The sequence below is a fragment of the Bufo bufo genome, chromosome 3, assembly GCF_905171765.1.
Source record: "Bufo bufo chromosome 3, aBufBuf1.1, whole genome shotgun sequence".
NCBI lineage: Eukaryota > Metazoa > Chordata > Amphibia > Anura > Bufonidae > Bufo > Bufo bufo.
This window is the reverse complement of record NC_053391.1, coordinates 644,743,509-644,767,627: the sequence shown is the minus strand read 5'-3', so window position 1 is coordinate 644,767,627 and position 24,119 is coordinate 644,743,509. Positions and strand designations below refer to the sequence as shown.

The window sequence follows — 24,119 nt, the reverse complement described above, 5'->3', positions numbered from 1 at the left end:
GTTGGGGACTGTAGGAGCCATGCTGCAGTATAAAAGCATCTGGGGAACATATTCTGCTAGTAACGGTGAGTAAGCTGTTATAAAGTTGATCCCGGACAACCCCCTTTAAAGCTTGAAGCAAAGCCCATCCTGTTAGGCAACTGATTGCCTCAAGTCCTGTTTCTGAAACTCCCAGGGTTCCCTCTGGTGGGGGTGGGGTATGGGAGTTGTGGGAAACCATATATTCCCCCCTTTAGCGGCGGCTGCAGGGGTTATTTAGTATGACACACAGTGGCCTTTCATGTGATAAATGAATGGGCTGGGACTGCCGCAGGTACCATCACCTGGCTATCAGGTCCATTATAGGACACCTGGAAAAGCAGAGGGAATAAAGTCTTCTCATAGTTTATGGTCATCTTTACAATAGTAATTGAATTCAGGCTGCATAAAATGTGTTTTGTTTCTATATTCATCATTCTGCTATCATTTAAATTAACTGTGCGCAGTATTTTTTATTTTTTTTGGGGGGGGGGAGGGGGTTAAAGTTATGCCGTAAATAGACCAAAAATAGGGTTTTGTGTTGTTCTGGTTTCTACGTTTAATTTGTTTTATCACATGTACTTAATCGTAGACACAAGTTTAGGTTTAAGAAGTGTCTTGCATTGTCATATCTATTGTGTGGATCCTAATCGGTATATACAGGACTCGCTTGGCAGTGTATACACTGATGTGTATGGTGGCTTGGATCCTTACAGCAAACCTATGACGGAGAAGAGGTAGGCCAAAGCATTGAGGAGGGACATGATGGCGGACAGTGACAGTGTTGCTTCATGCTCTGTGAACTTAGTAAAGAGGGGAGATAATTTCTTTTTTCATTTACACTAAATAGTTCTGGTCGTTTTCCTTTTTATGTATTTCATCCCGCAAACTTATTAGTATTTTCCTTCTAATATAAATTCAAGGAAACTTGAGCCAGAGGAGATCTTATCTACTTCGTGTGCTTGTTTCATATGCGTGTTTTTCATATGTAAGACATCCCTTAGTGACCTCCTTTGCAGTTAAGATACGGCTGCCTGGTTTATGGTATTGGGGAACTTCAGCATGGCACAGGTCACAAGATTGCATTGTAGAATTCACAAACCTTAACCTATAGGACACTGTTGGAAATGTGGACGCTGTATACCACCATCTTGCTTCTGTCACATGTCACCTTATAGCCCAAGCAACAGGTATCTACACTGACTTTAAGAAAATGGCTTAATGAAATCAGGGTTAGGCTAGTTTCACATCTCTGGATCCAGCACTGCCAGATACAACCTGGATGCCCACCGGCCCCATTAACTATATAGGGGTCCAGTGGAGGTCTGGCTGCTATCCGGCAAAAATGCAGAGAATCAGCCGGACAAACTGCTGCACACTGCGGATGGTTTCCGGCCAGTTCCCAGCATTCTCTGCTGGATCACAATGCCTGACATCTGCAACTAGCCTTAAAGGGAACTTGTCACCCTGAAATACTGTGCAATCTGCAGGACGCAGTTATATAGAGGAGTGGGGTAGATTTATGTGATGTTATTCAGTACCATAAAATGTATTATCTGCATTTTCTCAGCTCAGTGGCCATTTGGACAGTCCTACTCTGACAGCTGTCCCTGTAAAAATGTGTATACAGATCTGTCAGTCACTGATGGACTGCCCAAATGGCTACTAAGCTCAGAAAGAGCAGATAATGGAATAATTTACAAGTTACTGAATCACTTCATATAAAACCATATATCAGTCTGCTCCACATCATGGCGTCTGCAGGATGCATTTCATTTTTATGTTCTTCATAAAATAATTCCCGTAGGCCTCAAGCATGTAGACCCATTAATTTCTATGGGACCGTAAAAAACTCAACATGCCCTAGTGTTCGAAAAATTATTCAATTTCTAATTGGAGAAAGGCAGGAGAGCAACTGGGGCTATGACGGGAGCAACTGCATGAGAACTCCAGCCAAGAAAAGACTTGACGTGGGGGAAGAATTGCTCATGCACAGCCCTCAGTTCATTAGGAACAAAAAGTAATAAAGGGGCTACTATCCCTAGACTGGGCAAGAGCATAAAAAAAGAACAGTAGTGGATGAAATGCTTAACTTTTGAGCGCGTGAAAATAGATATTGGTTTTGAGTTAGTAATAACCCCTGTAAATATTAAAACTCGTGGCCCCATCCAATGGAGATGTGCGCGCTGATATTTTCCTATAACCATTAACGGTTGATAATAGAATAGAGGTAATGGGTTCACGTCTTTCCTGGTGAGTGATCAGACTGCCAAAGTCTAAGGAGAAATAGGAGTGTTCAGTGGGAAGTGTCAGCGGCCACCATTGGGCTGTAGGATGCGACTATGAATCTTAGAAGGCACTAGGGTATTTGTGTATCATGCACTCTAAGTTTTATATAGAAAGCACTTTTAAATATATTTCCCTGAATTTATACCAGTTTTACTGGAAGGACAATATACATCAGCATATCTATACCTTGTGCCATGAAAAAAGGCAAAGAACAAGCCACTCCAGCCTAAGTGGAGTCACGGCTACCTAGAGTTGAGTAGTTGCATGTTATTTGCTTTACTGTTTTACACAGATTTTGATAGTGAAGCCTCTCCAAAAGACCACCCCTTTGAGACGACCACCCCCTTTATCTCATTTCCTGTAAGATTTTTAGTTCCCCCATATATTAAGCAGACTGCCCATCTTTTTTGAGAAGACCACAGCCCAGACCAGATTTTGCCCAAGGTTTCTGGTTGCTCTTGGAAACTGGCAGTCTGCATTTAGTGAATCCGAAGAATAATCGGATAAAAGTGAACAAGTGTAAAATCATTCACTTGTATGGATGCCTTATGGGTGAATAAAGTTGCACTTATTTACTGGAGTGCTGCCAGTTCTCGGGATTTTCTGCTTTTTAAGGTGCAAAGTCAATTAACCTGTGGCTTGCATCCATCTACAGCTTTATTTTCCTTTGGGCTGGAGTATAGTGCTGATACCTTGTGGTAATTATACTATGCTTCTAGACATCCAAGAGGCTCCTAATGTTGGGAGCTGGATGCAGACATTCTGTCGAGTGACAGACCATAGAAGTTCATTGCATCATTCGGGAATACAATTTTTAACAAACACATCCATTAAAATTAAACACTCCCCGACAGCTGATATTGAAGCTACCCCACCATTAAGGTCTGTGCGTAGCCCCATTCTAAGGGTCCATTCACAGATCCGTGTGTGTTTTGCGGATCTGTGGATCCGCAAAACACGGACACCGGCAATGTGCGTTCCGCATTTTGCGGACCGCACATCGCCGGCACTAATAGAATATGCCTATTAATAGGGCTTGTTCTATTTTTTTTCAGGAATGGAAATGCGGACCTGGATGTGCGGCCCCATAGAAATGAATGGGTCCGCAATTACGCTCCGCATTTTGAGGAATGGAATTGCGGATGTGTGAATGGAGCCTAAGGCTGTATTATGGATAAGTGACTTGGCCTGTCCGGGATGCCTATAATACGCTTGTCGTAAACTGGCCTTTCCCGCTGGTACATGTTGTGCATCCCATAATATAACCCTGCAGTAGAATGTAAATTGTGAAAAACCTTTAAGGTGGTTTCAGTGTTTGGAAAAATGCCACTGTAGAGATATATATATATTTTTTCTTTAAAGCTAGAAATTGGTCCAACCGAGAGGGATATGTTTTTTTTTTTTCCTTCATATTTCCTGCTCCTATTAAATCCACTTCTAACTTTTCCTAAATTGTGTGAAATCATCCTAATGCGAAGATTTGGATCATCTTCTGGTTTTGGCTTCGACATACTAAGCTCCCATAATTCACTGCTCTCTGGTAATACTTGGAAATTCCAAATTTCGATTTAAATATGAAGAATGTCATCCAGTAAAGTTAAGTATTTACTAGATCAGCTTACTATCCAGATTAAAAACTTTTCAACCAAATATTTAAAAGTATTTTCTTTTATGTGAATTAGTAGCCTAGTATAGTGTCTCCAGGGGCCTTAGGAAACTAAATCTAGAAGCAATTAAGTCATTCATAGAAGTCTGGGTGAAGCTCTGAACAAAAGTTGAAAAGTCATGCTTTTCCCCGATCCCACACTTTAGGCTATGTTCACACGGAGTGTAGTGTGCCACCCTACCAGTCGCCACTCGACAAAACTGCATGCGCTTTACTGTGATTTGCTGCAGTGCAGTTTGTATGTGTGCAGCTTTATTTAACCTGTTTTGGCTGCGTGGCACACTAGCAGTACGTGTGAACCCAGCGTGACCATGTAGAATCACTGACCTGGCATCGGTTGTTTTTATGGCCCCCACTAAATTTGCCTCCTTCCATGGTTAACCCACATTGCTGATTTAATAGATGAGTACTCTATTGATAATTTACTAAATGCTTAGAACTTTGTAAAGCCTCCTTAGCAGTGTAATTACTATATTGTGTTGGGTGTTGAGGGATGCTTTTATACTGTTGGCAAGCAAATATAGCATTGTAAATGTCTGTTAATCTCTGTTCTGTTTTTATTAAAAATCTGTTCTATTTAAAAAGTGTTGATGTAGTTTATTTTGGTTCATATTAAGTTACGTCATGACACATTTTTATTATGCCTGTCATAGCCCTTGTAGTGCAAATTGACCCTAAAACAATGTGCCACTAGAGACCTGCTAACCTGATTCTCTCATCTACACAGTCTGGTCTCGTCTCATTATTGCTCACGTACATAGCCATATTTTTATATTTACATATTTTTTTTGGGGGGGTGTATGCTATCTTTTTTTTTTAAATGGATAGTATTTTGACCAGTTCATTTCTGTTGGCCACACACACACCCATTTGTTTTGCAGATATCAACACAGGTACTATTTGTGGGTGAAAATATCCCTAAGGGCTCATGCGCATGGCTGTAGTTTCTTTCCGAATCAGGATCAGATGTGGACCCATTCATTTCAATGGGCCCGCAAAAGATGCAGAGAGCACACAGTGTTGTCTGAATCTGCCAGTCTGTTCCACAGTGGCGCAAAAAAGATGGAACATGTCCTGTACTTGTCCGTTTTGCTGACAAGGATAGGACATTTCTACAGAAGTTGAAAAAAAAAATGGGAGGCATGCATTCGGCCTGGATCCGTACTTTGCACATCTGCGATTTACATGCACATTTATACGGCTATTTGCATAAGCCCTAATATTGATGGGAGTAAGAAGATTGTGGAATACACACAGAAGCTATACATATTTTGCGGATCTGCATGCATATAGGGCCTTCCATGTAGTCACTGTAAAAGTCTTAAAAAGGTTAGATACAATTATCTGTTACTCTCATCCTTTGTATAGCATTGTTTTTTGGTTTTTTTTCCCATCTGAATTGGGTCAGAATACTATGCAGAATAATTTCTTAATATAGGTTTATAGTGGTCGAATCTTTGTTTTTCTGATGCAGAGCTCCAAATCCCCTGCAATGGAATAGATTTCGTAGATGGCTTGCTACCTGGAAGTAGCCACCACTAGAGGGAGCTTAATAACTTATTCCAGTGTGCAATGAGCTTCCTCTAGTGGTTGGCTGCAGGTAGCCAGAATCCGAAAAACAGTGCCAACCAATTCAAAGACATAGTAACCCTTTCACTACTAAGGACGTATCTAACACGTCCTTGCTACTGATGGGTGGATTCAAGCCAAGTCTTGTTTTAAAGCAGAGACGATCAGCTTTAAAACAAGACCACGATCGCAAGTTACAGCACTTAGAAATCGGGTCAGGAATGAAAGCTCTGAGGGCTTTAACTTACAACTTAGATTGTCAGCTTTTAAACAGGACCTGGCTCTAATCTCTAGCTTTTACACAGCCTAAGATCCAACCATCATTAACATAGACTTACTAGGTACATCCTTGGCGACTGAGTTGCGAACCTTCAAGGACGTTTGAGATATGTCCTTGGCGGGGAAAGAGTTAATCACAAAATTTTGGACTTTAAAGTGCACACATTAAGGAGTGAAATGGAGAAAGAAATCTGTCCCCAGAACCCTGGAAATCCTGTGCAGTTGCCTAAAAACAGACGTGCATTCAAAAGTCTCGTTATTGATGAACAGCCATGGTTAATTCAAATTTCCAGTTGTCTGGTCGGTACTACTTTAATGAAGCTGAAAAAGTCCAAGTATTAGACCTATTGCAAAAATACTGCAGAGCCATCAGGTAAGTTCAGAGCTCGTCTCCTGGCTGGGTGGCCAAACACTTGTGCTGTGGGGTGTCCAGAGAGCAACTATTGTGCCGCAGTATAGAATGGCACAGTGGCTGCAGCTAGAATCACTAGTGTGACAGCCGTAGTATTTCACATGTCCTGAATTGCATTGATGCTGATTTATGGACTCATTGTTACGTTTTGGCAATTTATGCCACGCATAAGGGTGCTGCCACACATCATATCCGCATTTATCCTGCATTTCCATCCAGCCAGTGAAAATGCACAGAAGTTTAATTGACATAACTCAATTTTGTAAATGCTGTAATCCAATGTTTTGCCTTTTTTCTTTTCCAATGGTGGAAAAAACATTACAAAAACCGCCGTGTTTTTTGTGTTGTGCTGCGACGTGTACAAGCCTATATTTGTTTTTGGACTACAGCTGGATAGTTAAAATCAATCACAAGTATTAAAATCCATGTGTAGCCCTGTCCTTAAGGCCTCATTCACAGGACTTTATTTTTGGTCCTTGTCTTATGCGCATTTTTTTTTTTTTTTTTTACAATCGCACACGAGATCATTCATATCTATGGGTCTACAAAAAAAACCATGGGCCATAAATTACACTGCAACAATGATTTTGCTACCGAGAGGAAAAACGTGATTTATACTAAAATGAGCGCACGGATTCCAAATATGAACTCGGCATTTGCCTGACATGTCTATTTTAACCCCTTAAGGACCCTGGTATTTTCCATTTTAGCGTTTTCTTTTTTTCATAGTCCTAACTTTTTTTTACATTTTTCAATTCACATAGCCTTTTGAGGGCTTTTTTCTTGCGGGACAAGTTGTACTTTCTAATGTCACCTTTTATGGTTGCATACCATGTATTAGGAAGCGGGGGGAAAAATTCCAAATGGGGTAGACGCTCTTACCGGAGCGAAAGTGCGCGACTTCTGCTTCTGGACTGCGCAGATGCCGTGGAGACATTTGACCACGGCATCTGAAAGGGAAAATGTATGCGATCAGCCTTATGTCTCTGCTATTTAAAATGTCAGAAACCCGGCGGCTATGGCACCCGCTGCACGTGTGAGCGGGCGCCATGTTTGGAGGTCCTTAAAGGGTTAAGTTATACATGCAAAGCCTATTCAGTTATAATATTAATGCATTATATTGGAGATATTCCAATGGACATGTCCAGACCTGTTCGGACGCGCTCAGGCGGTTGTCAGCAGTAAGTATATAAGGCAAGCTGGACAGATTTTGATAAAGTGATCTGTTATAGCGCTATCAGCTTTGAAACTTAAGATGGATAAACGCAAATGTGTTAGCGATCCAGACAATTTCTGCTACATATGTGGCAAATACACTACTTATGATCAGCGCAAGAATCTGACAAAGCGAGTGCGTCTTGCAGCTTGGGATGCATTTGTGCTAGAAGTGCAGAACTTCCTTGGGAACAGACGAGCTGCAAACTATGCTGAATTAGTAGACAACATGCTTACAGCAGATGAACAACTTGGCTGCCGAATGTCATTGAAAGTGCATTTCTTACATTCCCATCTTGACTTTTTCCCACCCAATTTGGGACACGTAAGTGACGAACATGAAGAGCGGTTCCATAAAGATATTTCTACAATGGAGAACAGGTATCAAGGCCGCTGGAATCCCAACATGATGGCGGACTACTGCTGGTTTTTGCAACGGGAAAATATGACCGTTCACAAACGCAAAAGCAGATGCCTGAAGTACTTCTAACAGTACTGGGCCTTGCTCAAGTAAGACTTTTAAACTAAAAAACGAGACTTTTTGAAGTTTTGTTATTCCATTACATTTTCATGCACTGTTTACTACGCAAACTTTGATGTAGATCAGGTAATTGTTGGAGTAAAACTCGTTCTGTTCAGAATTATTCAATGCTTTCCAAGTGCTTAATTCATTTAGGCATACTTATGTATAGCAAAATGTCGTGACGTGTTCCAACAATTCTGACTTCGCATTTGTAATCTGCACACTCGATTTAGCATAGGACAAATGTTTTTTGCCCAGTAGCAGACTTTTTTTTTTTTTTTTTTTTTTTTTTTGGGCGTGGTGTTATAGAACCTGCCCTATTGTCTGTTTTGTGGACTAGAATAATTGCAGGATGTACATGGACCACAAAAGGGGTATGGTTCTGTGCAGGAGGCCTGAGGGTCAACCAGACAGTTGGCCTGCATTGTTAGAGCCTGCATGGCCATATTGTGAGGTCTTACCCTTAGGGTTTATCCCAGAATGGCTAGTTACCCCCCTCGCCACTCCCAGTCCACAAGATGTATGATAATTGTCGATCATGGTGATCTGATCGTTTTGGACAATCGATCATGACAACAGGAGTACGGTGTCCTTGGTTTGAGTAGATCATGTGCACTGCTGCTCCATTTAGACTCTATTGATAGACGGGACACTGGTTGAGCTCCAGTCACCATTGAAACAGAGTTCTTGTGTTTGTGGGGGACCCAGCACTTGGATCCCCAACTGTCAGACACTTATCACCTGTCCTGTGTCTAGATACGTTGAGATTCTAGGACAAGTTAGGGCTCCATGATGACTGTCGCCAGAGATTCATGGTGAGGTTGTGGCATTACCACAACTTTGGGAAGTTTTAAGCTTAACCCACTGGGAAAAAGTTTCATTGAACTTTAGAACAGTGAAGTTCGAGCAAGTTTTGTTAATGCCATGATTTTATAACCAGTCACTTTTGTATCCATGTTCTCCAAGAGCACACAGTGTTAGATCAAGTATGTCTAGGATGTCTGAACACCTTTTGCACCAAATGGTCTATAATTTATCAGACTGTAACTGCGGAAATATTTGCCTGTGCGCGCTGTAGCTGAAAAGGCTTAGGTACCATGACCTCTCCATAGATGAATGTTTTGCCCTGGTCGGCTCTCTAATTTGGACAGCACGTGGTGCAAGGCCAAGGTCAGTGTGTGCATAAAGTAGGAACACCTGCTACCTATAATAGTCTTGTATTAGCAGGGATGTCTCATCACTAGTACTCTGGCTTCATAGGGAACACATTGTCACTATGCCACACGGCTTTGATATCCCCTGCACTACCAGAGAATCTACTTTAATTTATTACGAGGCGCTCTCCGAGATTTGCTTATCTACTTTTTAATTTATAACTTTTGCATAGTTTCATTTCACACATACTCATGCTTAATAGTGGATCTTGTTTAGACATCACCTTCTCATATGACCTGCCCATGGATTGCCAGCAGTGGTGATCTCCAAGTTAAAAGGCGTGTGTTGCCTCCAAAATCTATTTCAAAGTAAGCATAAAGCCATGTAGGCTAAATGCCCCGAAGCATAACCATACCTTTCTTGTATAAATCTGGTGCTCTGATCCTGAGAGATGCTTCATTTGGTGCACCATGCTCCTCCAGTATCGCCGCCCAGCACCATGCTCCTCCAGTATCGCTGCCCAGCACCTACCTTTGTTTTCACAGTCCCTAGGGTTTCGCTGGTAGCGATGATGCAGGAGAAGCCTCTCAATGTTCACCATAAAATTGAAGGCCTTTTTCAGGATTAGTGGACCAGATTTTTAAAAGAAAGGTATGTTGATGGTTTCATGAACTTAACCTACACGGCGGTCACTTTGAAACTGGTTTTGGTGGCGACGGGCTCTATTAGGCAAGTCTGAGCCCTATGCTTGGCTTGTGAGGACTGTTTTTCTGGAGGTGCTCTGTAATCCCAGAGCCACTGAATAGATGACAAGCTCTAATGTCTGTTCACTGTAGAAAACTGCTTGATAGATGGAGCCCCCGTCAGCACCACCAACAAGAGAGGCTCATACAGGCTTGCTGGCACTTCTTCAGCCAGAGACATTCTGCATCTGTCTGAAGAAATGGATAGATCTCCAGCCATTAGCAGCTCATGCTTGGTACTATTATTGTGCCCATGATCACTGCCCATCTGTGGGGTGAGACGTCTTTCACATGCACAATAATAACGGACATCAATGCAGTAGGTTGCTAATCTGCAGTAAATCTTAGCCACACAGGTGCTAGAACTTTGACAGACTTAAAATAGTCATCCCCCTTCCTTCATTCCACACCCTTGGAACAATGGCACGTCTCACCATCTTGGCAAGTTTTTTTTTTTAACAAAAGTTCCAACCAGTGGAGCAGATTTCCTTCAGTCGGTACTTCAGATCAATAGCAATATTTTAATCACTATGGCCAGGAACGCTTTTGCTAGAGAAGAATGGGAAAGGTATGTGTTATATTAAAAATAAGTTTCTAAATGTTCTAACAATCTGATGGCCTACTAAACCTCTCTCTAATCTGCAGCTGATGTTATAGTGGTATAATGTTACTTCACTGCACATTTCTTCATTCCCCTTCCCCTCTTTCCCCTTTTATACTTAACCCAATGCCCCACCTTTGTATTGATTGTACATGATTTCTGTTTCTTTGGATCCAATATTAGATTACTTTCACAGTTTCTTATGAAAGTGTCCTCCTGGCTGGGAATTGTACCAACTCAATATACAAATGTAGGAAATGTTAACTTGACACGTTAAATACACAGATGTAGCAAAGTGTCAGGTTAACGTGTACATCTGTATGACATGGTGTCCTGCTGCCCTGACTTTCAGACCATTTCCCTTACGTTCAGACAGTAGAGTCTCATAGCATGGCTGTATAGATGGTTACGGAGTTGCCCTCCATATGGAAAGCTTGGTCATTCTTAATTACTAAATGATCCTCTTTGTCTGTCTGCTTTTATTTAGAAACATGGGAAGCTAACCAGCTGCACCGGATGCAAAGCCCAATGCAGAATATTCGACATGACTCAGTGCATTGGATCAAACGGACACATGGAGCCATACTGTTCAACAACGTGCATGAATGCTCACAAAGCAAAATTTGCAAAGCCGCCGCCGCCTCCTCCTCCACCACCTCCACCTCCACCAGTTCAGACCATCATACCCACCCAGAGTAAGTTAGACCTTGTTCACAATAAGTTCTAATCGGATTTCCTAGGCTTTTCAGTGGTCAGAATAGAATAACACTATTTTAGCCAGAAAATGTAGACAGAAACCCTTATAAGCCAATGGTTGGTGAGAAATGGCAACATAAGATAGATGGTGTAGCAGCACTCAGGGTATACCGAAAAAAAGACCGTCCAGGTCGAAACGTCGCATGAATTTGATGAAATAAAGGGATTAAAGAGACAAGAGTGCTGCGGTTTTACTATTTCTAGATATTTGGTGAGAAATGGCACCAGTGTGCCCAGAGCCTTGCTTTGCGAAGGTATATGGGAAGTTACATCACCAATGCCAACTAGTGAGTGGTCTGGAAAATGGTGTAAAAGTTTCTCTAGTTGACTGTCAAGGTAGTGATTGAGCTACGTGGATCAATATCCATGAAAGGGTTTACATGTGGAATATTGGGTAATTTTATTAAGACTAGCATTTCAGACGCCAGTCTTAATAACCTCTATAGCTGGTGGTGGACCCGCCGAAGTTAAGAGGCTTCGGCTTCTGCATAACTTTGTCGTACTTGCCGCCGGTCTAAATGTAAGCTCGCTACCTTTCTGGCCAACATTTAGACAATTTTTTTATGCCTTAAACAGGCATAGAAAATGATGAATGAGACTGGCCTGCCAACCCGTCCTCTTACCCTCCCACACGGGGAAAAATAGCAGATTCCGGTACAAATGACCTTGGCGCCGCAATCTGTGACAGTAATGCACCTAATATAAGCGTATTTCTGGTTACTACATGACACCCATTTTATTTTAATAGTGTAGGGACTGAGATTTTACATGTTTTGGGATTTTACTTCATCAAGGAAAGATGCATCTTTGCCTAGAAGACAGCGTGTAGACTCTTCTAGCAATACTCTAACAGTTTGCTAAGGCCCCTTTCACACTAGCGAGTTTTCCGCGCGGGTGCAATACGTGACGTGAACGCATTGCACCCGCACTGAATCCGGACCCATTCATTTCTATGGGGCTGTGCACACGAGCGGCGATTTTCACGCATCACTTGTGCGTTGCGTGAAAATCGCAGCATGTTCTATATTCTGCGTTTTTCACGCAACGCAGGCCCCATAGAAGTGAATGCTACGGTTTTATCTCCGGCGAAAAAAACAGAACACTTGCCTGTATGCTGGATCCCGCTTTTTTTTCCATAGGAATGTATTAATGCCGGACCCGGAATTCAAAATACCAGAATGCCGGACCCGTCCTTTCGGTCTGCGCATGTGCAGACCTTTTAAAAATGAGAAAAAAATAAATACCGGATCCGTTTTGCCTGATGACACCGGAAAAATTGATCCGGTATTGCAATGCATTTTTCTAACTGATCAGGCATTTTTCAGACTGATCAGGATCCTGATCAGTCTGAAAAATGCCTGATCGGTCAGAAAAAATGACATGCGTTTGCCTGATCAGGCAGGCAGTTCAGGCAACGGAACTGCCTGCCGGAATCAATTAACGCAAGTGTGAAAGTACCCTAATCCACTTGATCGCGCATACCGGCTTCTCTTCTGTCTTCATCTTTGCTGTGCACAGGAAAAGGACCTTTTGTTGACGTCACTGCGCTCATCACATGGTCTGTCACATGATCCATCACCATGGTAAAAGATCATGTGATGAGCGCAGTGACGTCATCAAAGGTCCTATTCCTGTGCACAGCAAAAAATAAGACAGAAGAGAAGCCGGCTGCGCGATCAAATGGATTAAGGTGAGTTATATTTTTTTTTTTTTAACCCCTCCAGCCCTATTGTACTGTACTATGCATTCTGTATTAAGAATGCTATTATTTTCCCTTATAACCATGTTATAAGGGAAAATAATAAAATCTACACAACACCTAACCCAAACCCGAACTTCTGTGAAGAAGTTCGGGTCTGGGTACCAAACATGCCGATTTTTCTCACGCGCGTGCAAAACGCATTACAATGTTTTGCACCCGTGCGGAAAAAACGCAAACATGGAACGCAATCGCAGTGAAATTGACTTGTTTTAGTGTCAAAATCGCACCATTTTCCCTGAACGCATCCGGCCCCAATCCACAACGCCCGTGTGAAAGGGGCCTATGGGATAGTCTGTCTTTAGTATTTTACTGAGCGCCCCTGTGTGTAATAAGAAGAGGCTTCCATCCGCCTCTTGCCGCTACTCCAGTCCCTGACCATGTACATGTGTCCAATCAATGCCTATCACCCCGCTTATCTGACTTGTTACAGGTGTCTTGAGTGCTCAGTAGAATACTGACGACAGGTCCTCCTTATTAACACTCAGTTACTGCTTTGCCAAGAAGACTCTTTAAACTCCTTCACAGTTACACTTTCACATTTAATATTTCTCCTAGATTTCTATAAATTCTCAATAATACGAAGAATAAAGGAAAACAGACCTAGTTGCCCATAGTAACCAATCAGAGCTCAGCTTTCATTTTTTTCAGAGCTCCTTTGTAAAATGTAAGGTGGAATCTGATTGGTTGCTATGGGCAACTAAGCCTGTTTTCCTTTACATCAGTTTTGATAAATCTCCCTTATTGTATTAATTTCTCATTGCCATCTACAGTAACTTCCTTAAACCCAACTTGGCAATTTTCTAAGCGCATTGATCACCCGCCTTCTGGTCTAATAACGGGGAGCATCTTGCGGAGCACCTTTTTCCTCTTAAAGGGATTCTGTCACCTCTTTTTACCCTATAGAGTTGCAGGCATGCACGGCTAGATCGCCGCTAGTATGTCTGCAATATACCTGTCCCATATCTCGGTGATTCCCTTTAAATCTTTCTGCATCTTCTGATGGCCTCCCATCCAACTATTAGTGACTTCTGAGTCTGTACATGTAATGGACACAATGACTGTGGCCACAAGCACTGAGCCTCTGCCTATAATTACAGGCATGAAGTAGAAAGGTGCTGTCTGGTTATTAAATAAGATCGGAGGAAACCTGCGCAGATAAAGCGACTTGTTGTTTAATATGGAGTTTAGCTGTCCTCTGTCCGCCTTTTCCATGCAGGTGCTGTCCTTTTGTTTTTTTATCTGAGACCCTGTTTCTATTTCAAAGCTTTAAAGACTTATTCCAGAATTTTTTTATGTATGGCTTTCTCTCAGGAAAGGCAATCAGTATCTCATTTGTGGGGGGTTCGGTTGGGATAGGTCATCGATATACAAACCCTAGAAAAATCCCCTTTCTTTAAAAATACACCTTCATGACTTATCCACAGGATATTCCAATAATGGTATGGCAGATTGGGGAGAATGAGGTGAGACCCGCATACATCTGTCAAATGGTGGTACGTTAACTCATCCCGCTGCCTGAATGAATAGAGAGGTGGTTGGCATTACAGAAATAGGCAAGTTTGCTGTTCAACGCCATTTTTGCAGCTTCCATTAAAGTGAATTGAAGCTACAGAAATAGAATAGCACAACACGCTCTGTTGTTGGAGTAGTCTAGATTGTGAGCTCAGCTGGGGACAGCGAGGGAAGGTAATGGGGGTCATTTTATCAAGTGACTTGCAACTTTTTTAGTTGTTAAAGTTGCAAGTCCCCTTTTGACTTTGACAGATGATGGAGGCGTGCCGGGAACCCAGCCCAGCTAATTTGTGAACATATTCTGCTGGATACCAGCGTAAATGCCATGGCTGGAGTAGTTTTATGCCAGGCACACAGATTGCTGTAGGTAATAAATTAACCTAAATTTATGGTAGCGTAGGCGGGTGGGGATCCAAGACCAGCATAACAAGCTGATTTTAGTAAATGACCCCCAATGTCTGTAAAGAGCTTAAGATTATAAGTAAAATAATCCCTGCTACCTTTCTGTTCATTCAGGCAGCAGGATGGGTCTGGATACCTCTTTTTTTTATAGATAGACGTGGCTCCCACATGTGGCATCCCCATCTACCAGACATTTATTGCAATATCCTGTGGATAAGTTCATGTCTGAGATGAGAATACCGTTTTTTAAAATTAAGCAATTTCTTAATTTGTTTATCTATTTCCCCTTTAGATCCGGGAATAATTTGTCATTTTTGTAAAAGAAACTCCTTACCTCAGTACCAAGCCACCATGCCTGATGGAAAACTGTATAACTTCTGTAGCTCTGGATGTGTAGCTAAGTTCCAGGTTTGTCCATTTCTTTCTTTGTTGCAAACTGTTTTGTAAATTGAAAGATATTTTTTTTACTAATGAGCACCATGGTTTCTGGCACCCAGTCAGTATGCGTGCCTCCGTTACTGTGTTAGACTTTGGACTCCTCAGAGTTGCAAGCAAAGCATTGTACAGACCCATCAACTCTGTATGGCCTCTGAGGAGAGCCTAGCAAAGCCAATCATGGCTGAAAACGATCACCGGACCTCAGACCCTGATCAAAATTTAACCTCCAACATGTGTTATTTCAGGTGTTAGGACTTATTCACATGTGGAGGAATAATGGATGTGCGCTGTCCATGTTCCCCACTTACAGCACATGCACTAATTGATTTAAATGTGTTTACGCACACATCCGTGTTTTACCATACTGTCGTTACATCACCGAAGCATGCCCTATTTTTGTCCATGTTCAAATATGCCTCACACTCATTATAGTCTATGGGCCTGTGAAAAAACACGGACACAACACGGGTGGCATCTGTGTTTCAGCAATCATTGCTAGGAAATGCTCTTTAACCCTGCACATGTACGGCACTGGAGCGATGTGCAAACATGGCGTGCACGTGCAGCGGGCTTCATGGCCGGCGGGAGACCCGCGGCTAATTACCGTGACCAGCAATAATGCCGATCACGGTATTTAAAGCCATTAGATGCCATGATCAAGTGAGCTCTCTCTTCCGGGCTTCCTGCCGACATCCTCCGCGGCCAATGAGGATGCCGGTAATTGATTTCAATGCGCCAAAGAGATCCAGGGTATTAAAGCTGCAATTCTTATTTTGGCAGGCCAAGATAAGAAATGAGAAATTCTCAGTAATAAATGGATTTAAAAAATCCATGATTGTTCAGAATAAAAAAAATACAAGTTTCAAAATCATAAAGTAACAAAAACTGTTAAAAATATATAAAAGTTTAAATCGCCTCCCTTTCCGTATAATAAAAATATAAATGCATAATTAAAAAAATATATAAACATCATAGGTATCACAGTGACTTAAAACGCCTGTACTATTAAAATATAAAAATATTTTACCAATACGACGAATAGTGTAACGGGAAAATGGGTCAAAACGGCCAATTTGCAATTTTTTTCATTGCTTCTCTTACCCAAAAAATGTAATGTGTTCAAAAAGTCACACACACCTAAATGGCATCATTAAAAACTACAGATTGTCCCGCAATAGAATAAGCCCAGCTCAGTAGATATAACTATAAAAAAGTTTTGGGGGTCAGAATATGGTGATGTAAAAAGAAAAACTTTTTTTTCTCAAGTTTAAATTTACCGTATTTTTACACTATTTAGACATAAAAAACATATACATATTTGGTATTGTTGGGAACAAAACCCATGAAACGATGGAGGAATTTTTTTTGCCAATGCCACCCCTTTTGGAATTTTTTTCCCTGCTTCCCACTACATTGTATGCCATATTAAATGGCGGCATTAGAAAAGTACAACTTGTCCCGCAGAAAATAAGCTCTCATACAACTCTGTGAACAGAAAAATAAAAAAGTTATGGCTTAAAGGGCTTCTGTCACCCCACTAAAGTTTTTTTTTTTTTTTTTGATACTTATAATCCCTATACTGCGATTTATGCATACATACTGTAATTAATAATTTTGGTTCAGCAGATTCTGTTAAAAACGTACTTTTAAAATATGCAAATGTCCGCCTCTCAGTGCGCCTGCTCCGACTGAATACCGCTACGGCGCAGGCGCGAGTTCTTGATGGCAGACAGGACCAGCCAGAGGACGATCCCGTTTGCTGGCCCTGTCAATCAACATGCGGAGGGGGCGTCTTTATGATAGGAGGATGCGGCTGCTACCAGCAAGTAGCCACCCTACTTGCTGGTAGCAAGGTAATTTGCATATTTTAAAAGTACGTTTTTAACAGAATCTGCTGAACTAAAATGATTAATTACAGGGATTATAAGTAACCAAAAAAAAAAAAAACAGTTTAGTGGGGTGACAGAAGCCCTTAAAGGCAGGCATGTTCTACCTGCGGCCCACCAGCTGTTGTAAAACTACACCTCCCACAATGCCCTGCAGTAGGCTGATAGCTGTAGGCTGTTCAGGCATGCTGGGAGTTGTAGTTTTGCAACAGCTGGAGGGCCGCAGGTTGAGCATGCCTGCCTTAAGGAATATAGGGAAGAAAAATGAAACCGCTAAAACCTCCGGTATCCTACAGGGTTAAAATAAGTATTCAGCTAAGCAGTGTCCATGGAATACAGATTCCACACTGACCTAAAACAGATCTTTCATGGACATCTTCACGGATAAACCACTGCCCATCTTATCAAAGGTGTCTGTCATCACAGACATGTGAATGAGGCCTTACTCAGCAGACTTATGTGAAGGGACATGACCACTTCTGATTTGTGTGGCAGACTGTACAGTATAAGTTTCATGTTTGGATGACGAAACCCTTTTAAATGTCAGTGTTTCATTAATAGCATAGTATTACAAAATGTCATTTGTAATGTATATATCTTAATATGTGTTTGAGTGTATGTATATGGTATGGTGTTGCATTAAGGTGGTTTTAAAAGCTATATTTATTACAGACCAGTGGCGGGATGTAGTTATAGTATAAAAAAAAGTGAGCAGCAGTAGTAGATTGTATGGGGATGGGATGTGAGTTTTATTTTTGATTTTAGGCCCGTTGTCATTGGGCCATAATTATAACTTGGTAAGCCACCTTAAATGCCTTTTTTTGAGAATACCATTAGGAATACGCTTATGATATATTATAATTTGTTAGTCATTGAAATACCTGACTGATTATTGCATATAGATGATGATTACTGCTTCTGTATTGGGGAAGGGGCTGGACAGTAACTTTGTCCCATGTCCTACCATGTTGTAATGCAGTTTGCATATTGAACAGCAGAGTGCGCTGTTACCGGTGAAATAGCCTTGTGCAACCCATCTGCAAATGTAATGTGTTCCTGCCTTCAAGAGGTTGACTGCTTTGGAAAATCCCTTTTAATAATTAATTTATGAGCGGTATGTATAGTAGAAATGAGAAGCAACAACCTATAATCTGTAGGAATGAAAACCAGATATAGTGCGTCTTCTCCTTTCTTCTAGAGGAGATTTGTGCAGCCGTGGGTGGCTTTTTCAGTCGTGTTGTCTGAGCATTCACTTACTGAAGCACATCTAACAGACCTTGGGCTTCATGAATAGTGCAGATTTGGTCAGTATTTTGCATTTAGTTTTTTTTATAACCAAAATCAGGAGTAGATGCACAAAAGAGAAGTATAACTTTCCATTCTACTTTATATACACTGCTCAAAAAAATAAAGGGAACACTTAACCACCTCAGGACCGCCGTACGCAGGATTGCGTCTTTGCGGCGGCCCTGCTCTTCTGGGTGGACGCGCCGGTGCGTCCTCTCGCGAGACGCGAGATTTCCTGTGAACGCGCGCACACAGGCGCGCGCGCTCACAGGAACGGAAGGTAAGAGAGTTGATCTCCAGCCTGCCAGCGGCGATCGTTCGCTGGCAGGCTGGAGATGTGTTTTTTTTAACCCCTAACAGGTATATTAGACGCTGTTTTGATAACAGCGTCTAATATACCTGCTACCTGGTCCTCTGGTGGTCCCCTTTGTTTGGATCGACCACCAGAGGACACAGGTAGCTCAGTAAAGTCCCACCAAGCACCACTACACTACACTACACCCCCCCCCCGTCACTTATTAACCCCTTATTAGCCCCTGATCACCCCATATAGACTCCCTGATCACCCCCCTGTCATTGATTACACCCCTGTCATTGATCAACCCCCTGTAAAGCTCCATTCAGACGTCCGCATGATTTTTACGGATCCACTGATGGATGGATCGGATCCGCAAAACGCATACGGGCGTCTGAATGAAGCCTTACAGGGGCGTGATCAATGACTGTGGTGATCACCCCATATAGACTCCCTGATCACCCCCCTGTCATTGATTACCCCCCTGTCATTGATCACCCCCCCCTGTCATTGATCACCCCCTGTAAAGCTCCATTCAGATGTCCGCATGATTTTTACGGATGCACTGATAGATGGATCGGATCCGCAAAATGCATCCGGACGTCTGAATGAAGCCTTACAGGGGCATGATCAATGACTGTGGTTATCACCCCATATAGACTCCCTGATCACCCCCCTGTCATTGATCACCCCCCTGTAAAGCTCCATTCAGATGTCCGCATGATTTTTACGGATGCACTGATAGATGGATCGGATCCGCAAAACGCATCCGGACGTCTGAATGAAGCCTTACAGGGGCGTGATCAATGACTGTGGTGATCACCCCATATAGACTCCCTGATCACCCCCCTGTCATTGATTACACCCCTGTCATTGATCACCCCCCTGTAAAGCTCCATTCAGACGTCCGCATGATTTTTACGGATCCACTGATAGATGGATCGGATCCGTAAAAATCATCCGGACGTCTGAATGAAGCCTTACAGGGGCATGATCAATGACTGTGGTGATCACCCCATATAGACTCCCTGATCACCCCCCTGTCATTGATTACCCCCCTGTAAAGCTCCATTCAGATGTCCGCATGATTTTTACGGATGCACTGATAGATGGATCGGATCCGCAAAACGCATCCGGACGTCTGAATGAAGCCTTACAGGGGCGTGATCAATGACTGTGGTGATCACCCCATATAGACTCCCTGATCACCCCCCTGTCATTGATTACACCCCTGTCATTGATCACCCCCCTGTAAAGCTCCATTCAGACGTCCGCATGATTTTTACGGATCCACTGATAGATGGATCGGATCCGCAAAACGCATCCGGACGTCTGAATGAAGCCTTACAGGGGCGTGATCAATGACTGTGGTGATCACCCCATATAGACTCCCTGATCACCCCCCTGTCATTGATTACACCCCTGTCATTGATCACCCCCCTGTAAAGCTCCATTCAGACGTCCGCATGATTTTTACGGATCCACTGATAGATGGATCGGATCCGCAAAACGCATCCGGACGTCTGAATGAAGCCTTACAGGGGCATGATCAATGACTGTGGTGATCACCCCATATAGACTCCCTGATCACCCCCCTGTCATTGATTACCCCCCTGTAAAGCTCCATTCAGATGTCCGCATGATTTTTACGGATGCACTGATAGATGGATCGGATCCGCAAAACGCATCCGGACGTCTGAATGAAGCCTTACAGGGGCGTGATCAATGACTGTGGTGATCACCCCATATAGACTCCCTGATCACCCCCCTGTCATTGATTACACCCCTGTCATTGATCACCCCCCTGTAAAGCTCCATTCAGACGTCCGCATGATTTTTACGGATCCACTGATAGATGGATCGGATCCGCAAAACGCATCCGGACGTCTGAATGAAGCCTTACAGGGGCATGATCAATGACTGTGGTGATCACCCCATATAGACTCCCTGATCACCCCCCTGTCATTGATCACACCCCTGTCATTGATCACCCCCCTGTCATTGATCACCCCTCTGTAAGGCTCCATTCAGACATTTTTTTGGCCCAAGTTAGCGGAATTTTTATTTATTTTTCTTACAAAGTCTCATATTCCACTAACTTGTGTCAAAAAATAAAATCTCACATGAACTCACCATACCCCTCACGGAATCCAAATGCGTAAAATTTTTTAGACATGTATATTCCAGACTTCTTCTCACGCTTTAGGGCCCCTAGAATGCCAGGGCAGTATAAATACGCCACATGTGACCCCATTTCGGAAAGAAGACACCCCCAGGTATTCCGTGAGGGGCATATTGAGTCCATGAAAGATTGAAATTTTTGTCCCAAGTTAGCGGAACGGGAGACTTTGTGAGAAAAAAATAAAAAATATCAATTTCCGCTAACTTGTGCCAAAAAAAAAAAATTTCTATGAACTCGCCATGCCCCTCATTGAATACCTTGGGGTGTCTTCTTTCCAAAATGGGGTCACATGTGGGGTATTTATACTGCCCTGGCATTCTAGGGGCCCCAAAGCGTGAGAAGAAGTCTGGTATCCAAATGTCTAAAAATGCCCTCATAAAATGAATGTGGGCCCCTTTGCGCATCTAGGCTGCAAAAAAGTGTCACACATGTGGTATCGCCGTACTCAGGAGAAGTTGGGGAATGTGTTTTGGGGTGTCATTTTACATATACCCATGCTGGGTGAGAGAAATATCTTGGTCAAATGCCAACTTTGTATAAAAAAATGGGAAAAGTTGTCTTTTGCCAAGATATTTCTCTCACCCAGCAAGGGTATATGTAAAATGACACCCCAAAACACATTCCCCAACTTCTCCTGAATACGGCGATACCACATGTGTGACACTTTTTTGCAGCCTAGGTGGGCAAAGGGGCCCATATTCCAAAGAGCACCTTTAGGATTTCACAGGTCATTTACCTACCTAACACACATTAGGGCCCCTGGAAAATGCCAGGGCAGTATAACTACCACACAAGTGACCCCATTTTGGAAAGAAGACACCCCAAGGTATTCCGTGAGGGGCATGGCGAGTTCCTAGAATTTTTTATTTTTTGTCACAAGTTAGTGGAAAATGCTGATTTTTTTTTTTTTTTTTTTTTTTTTATACAAAGTCTCATATTCCACTAACTTGTGACAAAAAATAAAAACTTCCATGAACTCACTATGCCCATCAGCGAATACCTTGGGGTCTCTTCTTTCCAAAATGGGGTCACTTGTGGGGTAGTTATACTGCCCTGGCATTCTAGGGGCCCAAATGTGTGGTAAGGAGTTTGAAATCAAATTCTGTAAAAAATGACAAGTGAAATCCGAAAGGTGCTCTTTGGAATATGGGCCCCTTTGCCCACCTAGGCTGCAAAAAAGTGTCACACATCTGGTATCTCCGTACTCAGGAGAAGGTGGGGAATGTGTTTTGGGGTGTCATTTTATATATACCCATGCTGGGTGAGAGAAATATCTTGGCAAACGACAACTTTTCCCATTTTTTTATACAAAGTTGGCATTTGACCAAGATATTTATCTCACCCAGCATGGGTATATGTAAAAAGACACCCCAAAACACATTCCTCAACTTCTCCTGAATACAGAGATACCAGATGTGTGACACTTTTTTGCAGCCTAGGTGGGCAAAGGGGCCCATATGCCAAAGAGCACCTTTCGGATTTCACAGGTCAATTTTTACAGAATTTGATTTCAAACTCCTTACCACACATTTGGGCCCCTAGAATGCCAGGGCAGTATAACTACCCCACAAGTGACCCCATTTTGGAAAGAAGAGACCCCAAGGTATTCGCTGATGGGCATAGTGAGTTCATGGAAGTTTTTATTTTTTGTCACAAGTTAGTGGAATATGAGACTTTGTATGAAAAAAAAAAAAAAAAAAAAAATCATCATTTTCCACTAACTTGTGACAAAAAATAAAAAATTCTAGGAACTCGCCATGCCCCTCACGGAATACCTTGGGGTGTCTTCTTTCCAAAATGGGGTCACTTGTGGGGTAGTTATTCTGCCCTGGCATTCTAGGGGCCCAAATGTGTGGTAAGGAGTTTGAAATCAAATTCAGTAAAAAATGACAAGTGAAATCCGAAAGGTGCTCTTTGGAATATGGGCCCCTTTGCCCACCTAGGCTGCAAAAAAGTGTCACACATCTGGTATCTCCGTACTCAGGAGAAGGTGGGGAATGTGTTTTGGGGTGTCATTTTATATATACCCATGCTGGGTGAGAGAAATATCTTGGCAAAAGACAACTTTTCCCATTTTTTTATACAAAGTTGTCATTTGACCAAGATATTTATCTCACCCAGCATGGGTATATGTAAAAAGACACCCCAAAACACATTCCTCAACTTCTCCTGAGTACGGGGATACCAGATGTGTGACACTTTTTTGCAGCCTAGGTGGGCAAAGGGGCCCATATTCCAAAGAGCACCTTTCGGATTTCACAGGTCATTTTTTACTGAATTTGATTTCAAACTCCTTACCACACATTTGGGCCCCTAGAATGCCAGGGCAGTATAACTACCCCACAAGTGACCCCATTTTGGAAAGAAGAGACCCCAAGGTATTCGCTGATGGGCATAGTGAGTTCATAGAACTTTTTATTTTTTGTCACAAGTTAGTGGAATATGAGACTTTGTAAGAAAAAAAAAAAAAAAAAAAAAAAATCATCATTTTCCGCTAACTTGTGACAAAAAATAAAAAGTTCTATGAACTCACTATGCCCATCAGCGAATACCTTAGGGTGTGTACTTTCAGAAATGGGGTCATTTGTGGGGTGTTTGTACTGTCTGGGCATTGTAGAACCTCAGGAAACATGACAGGTGCTCAGAAAGTCAGAGCTGCTGCAAAAAGCGGAAATTCACATTTTTGTACCATAGTTTGTAAACGCTATAACTTTTACCCAAACCATTTTTTTTCTACCCAAACATTTTTTTTTTATCAAAGACATGTAGAACTATAAATTTAGAGCAAAATTTCTATATGGATGTCGTTTTTTTTGCAAAATTTTACAACTGAAAGTGAAAAATGTCATTTTTTTGCAAAAAAATCGTTAAATTTCGATTAATAACAAAAAAAGTAAAAATGTCAGCAGCAATGAAATACCACCAAATGAAAGCTCTATTAGTGAGAAGAAAAGGAGGTAAAATTCATTTGGGTGGTAAGTTGCATGACCGAGCAATAAACGGTGAAAGTAGTGTAGGTCAGAAGTGTAAAAAGTGGCCTGGTCTTTCAGGGTGTTTAAGCACTGGGGGCTGAGGTGGTTAAACAACACAATGTAACTCCAAGTCAATCACACTTCTGTGAAATCAAAC

The 24,119-nt window shown here is 42.2% G+C and overlaps 1 protein-coding gene across 12 annotated transcripts in view; it reads left to right on the top strand.

Moving 5' to 3' along the window:
- Positions 1–24,119, top strand: part of ZMYM2 (zinc finger MYM-type containing 2) — a 107,535-nt gene that overhangs the window by 42,852 nt on the left and 40,564 nt on the right. For all 12 annotated transcript variants that reach the window (XM_040426238.1, XM_040426235.1, XM_040426237.1 and 9 more), the window contains exons 6-7: positions 10,958–11,165; positions 15,195–15,310. In XM_040426238.1, coding sequence (XP_040282172.1) covers positions 10,958–11,165; positions 15,195–15,310 — 324 coding nt within the window. The remainder of the gene's footprint in view (positions 1–10,957; positions 11,166–15,194; positions 15,311–24,119) is intronic.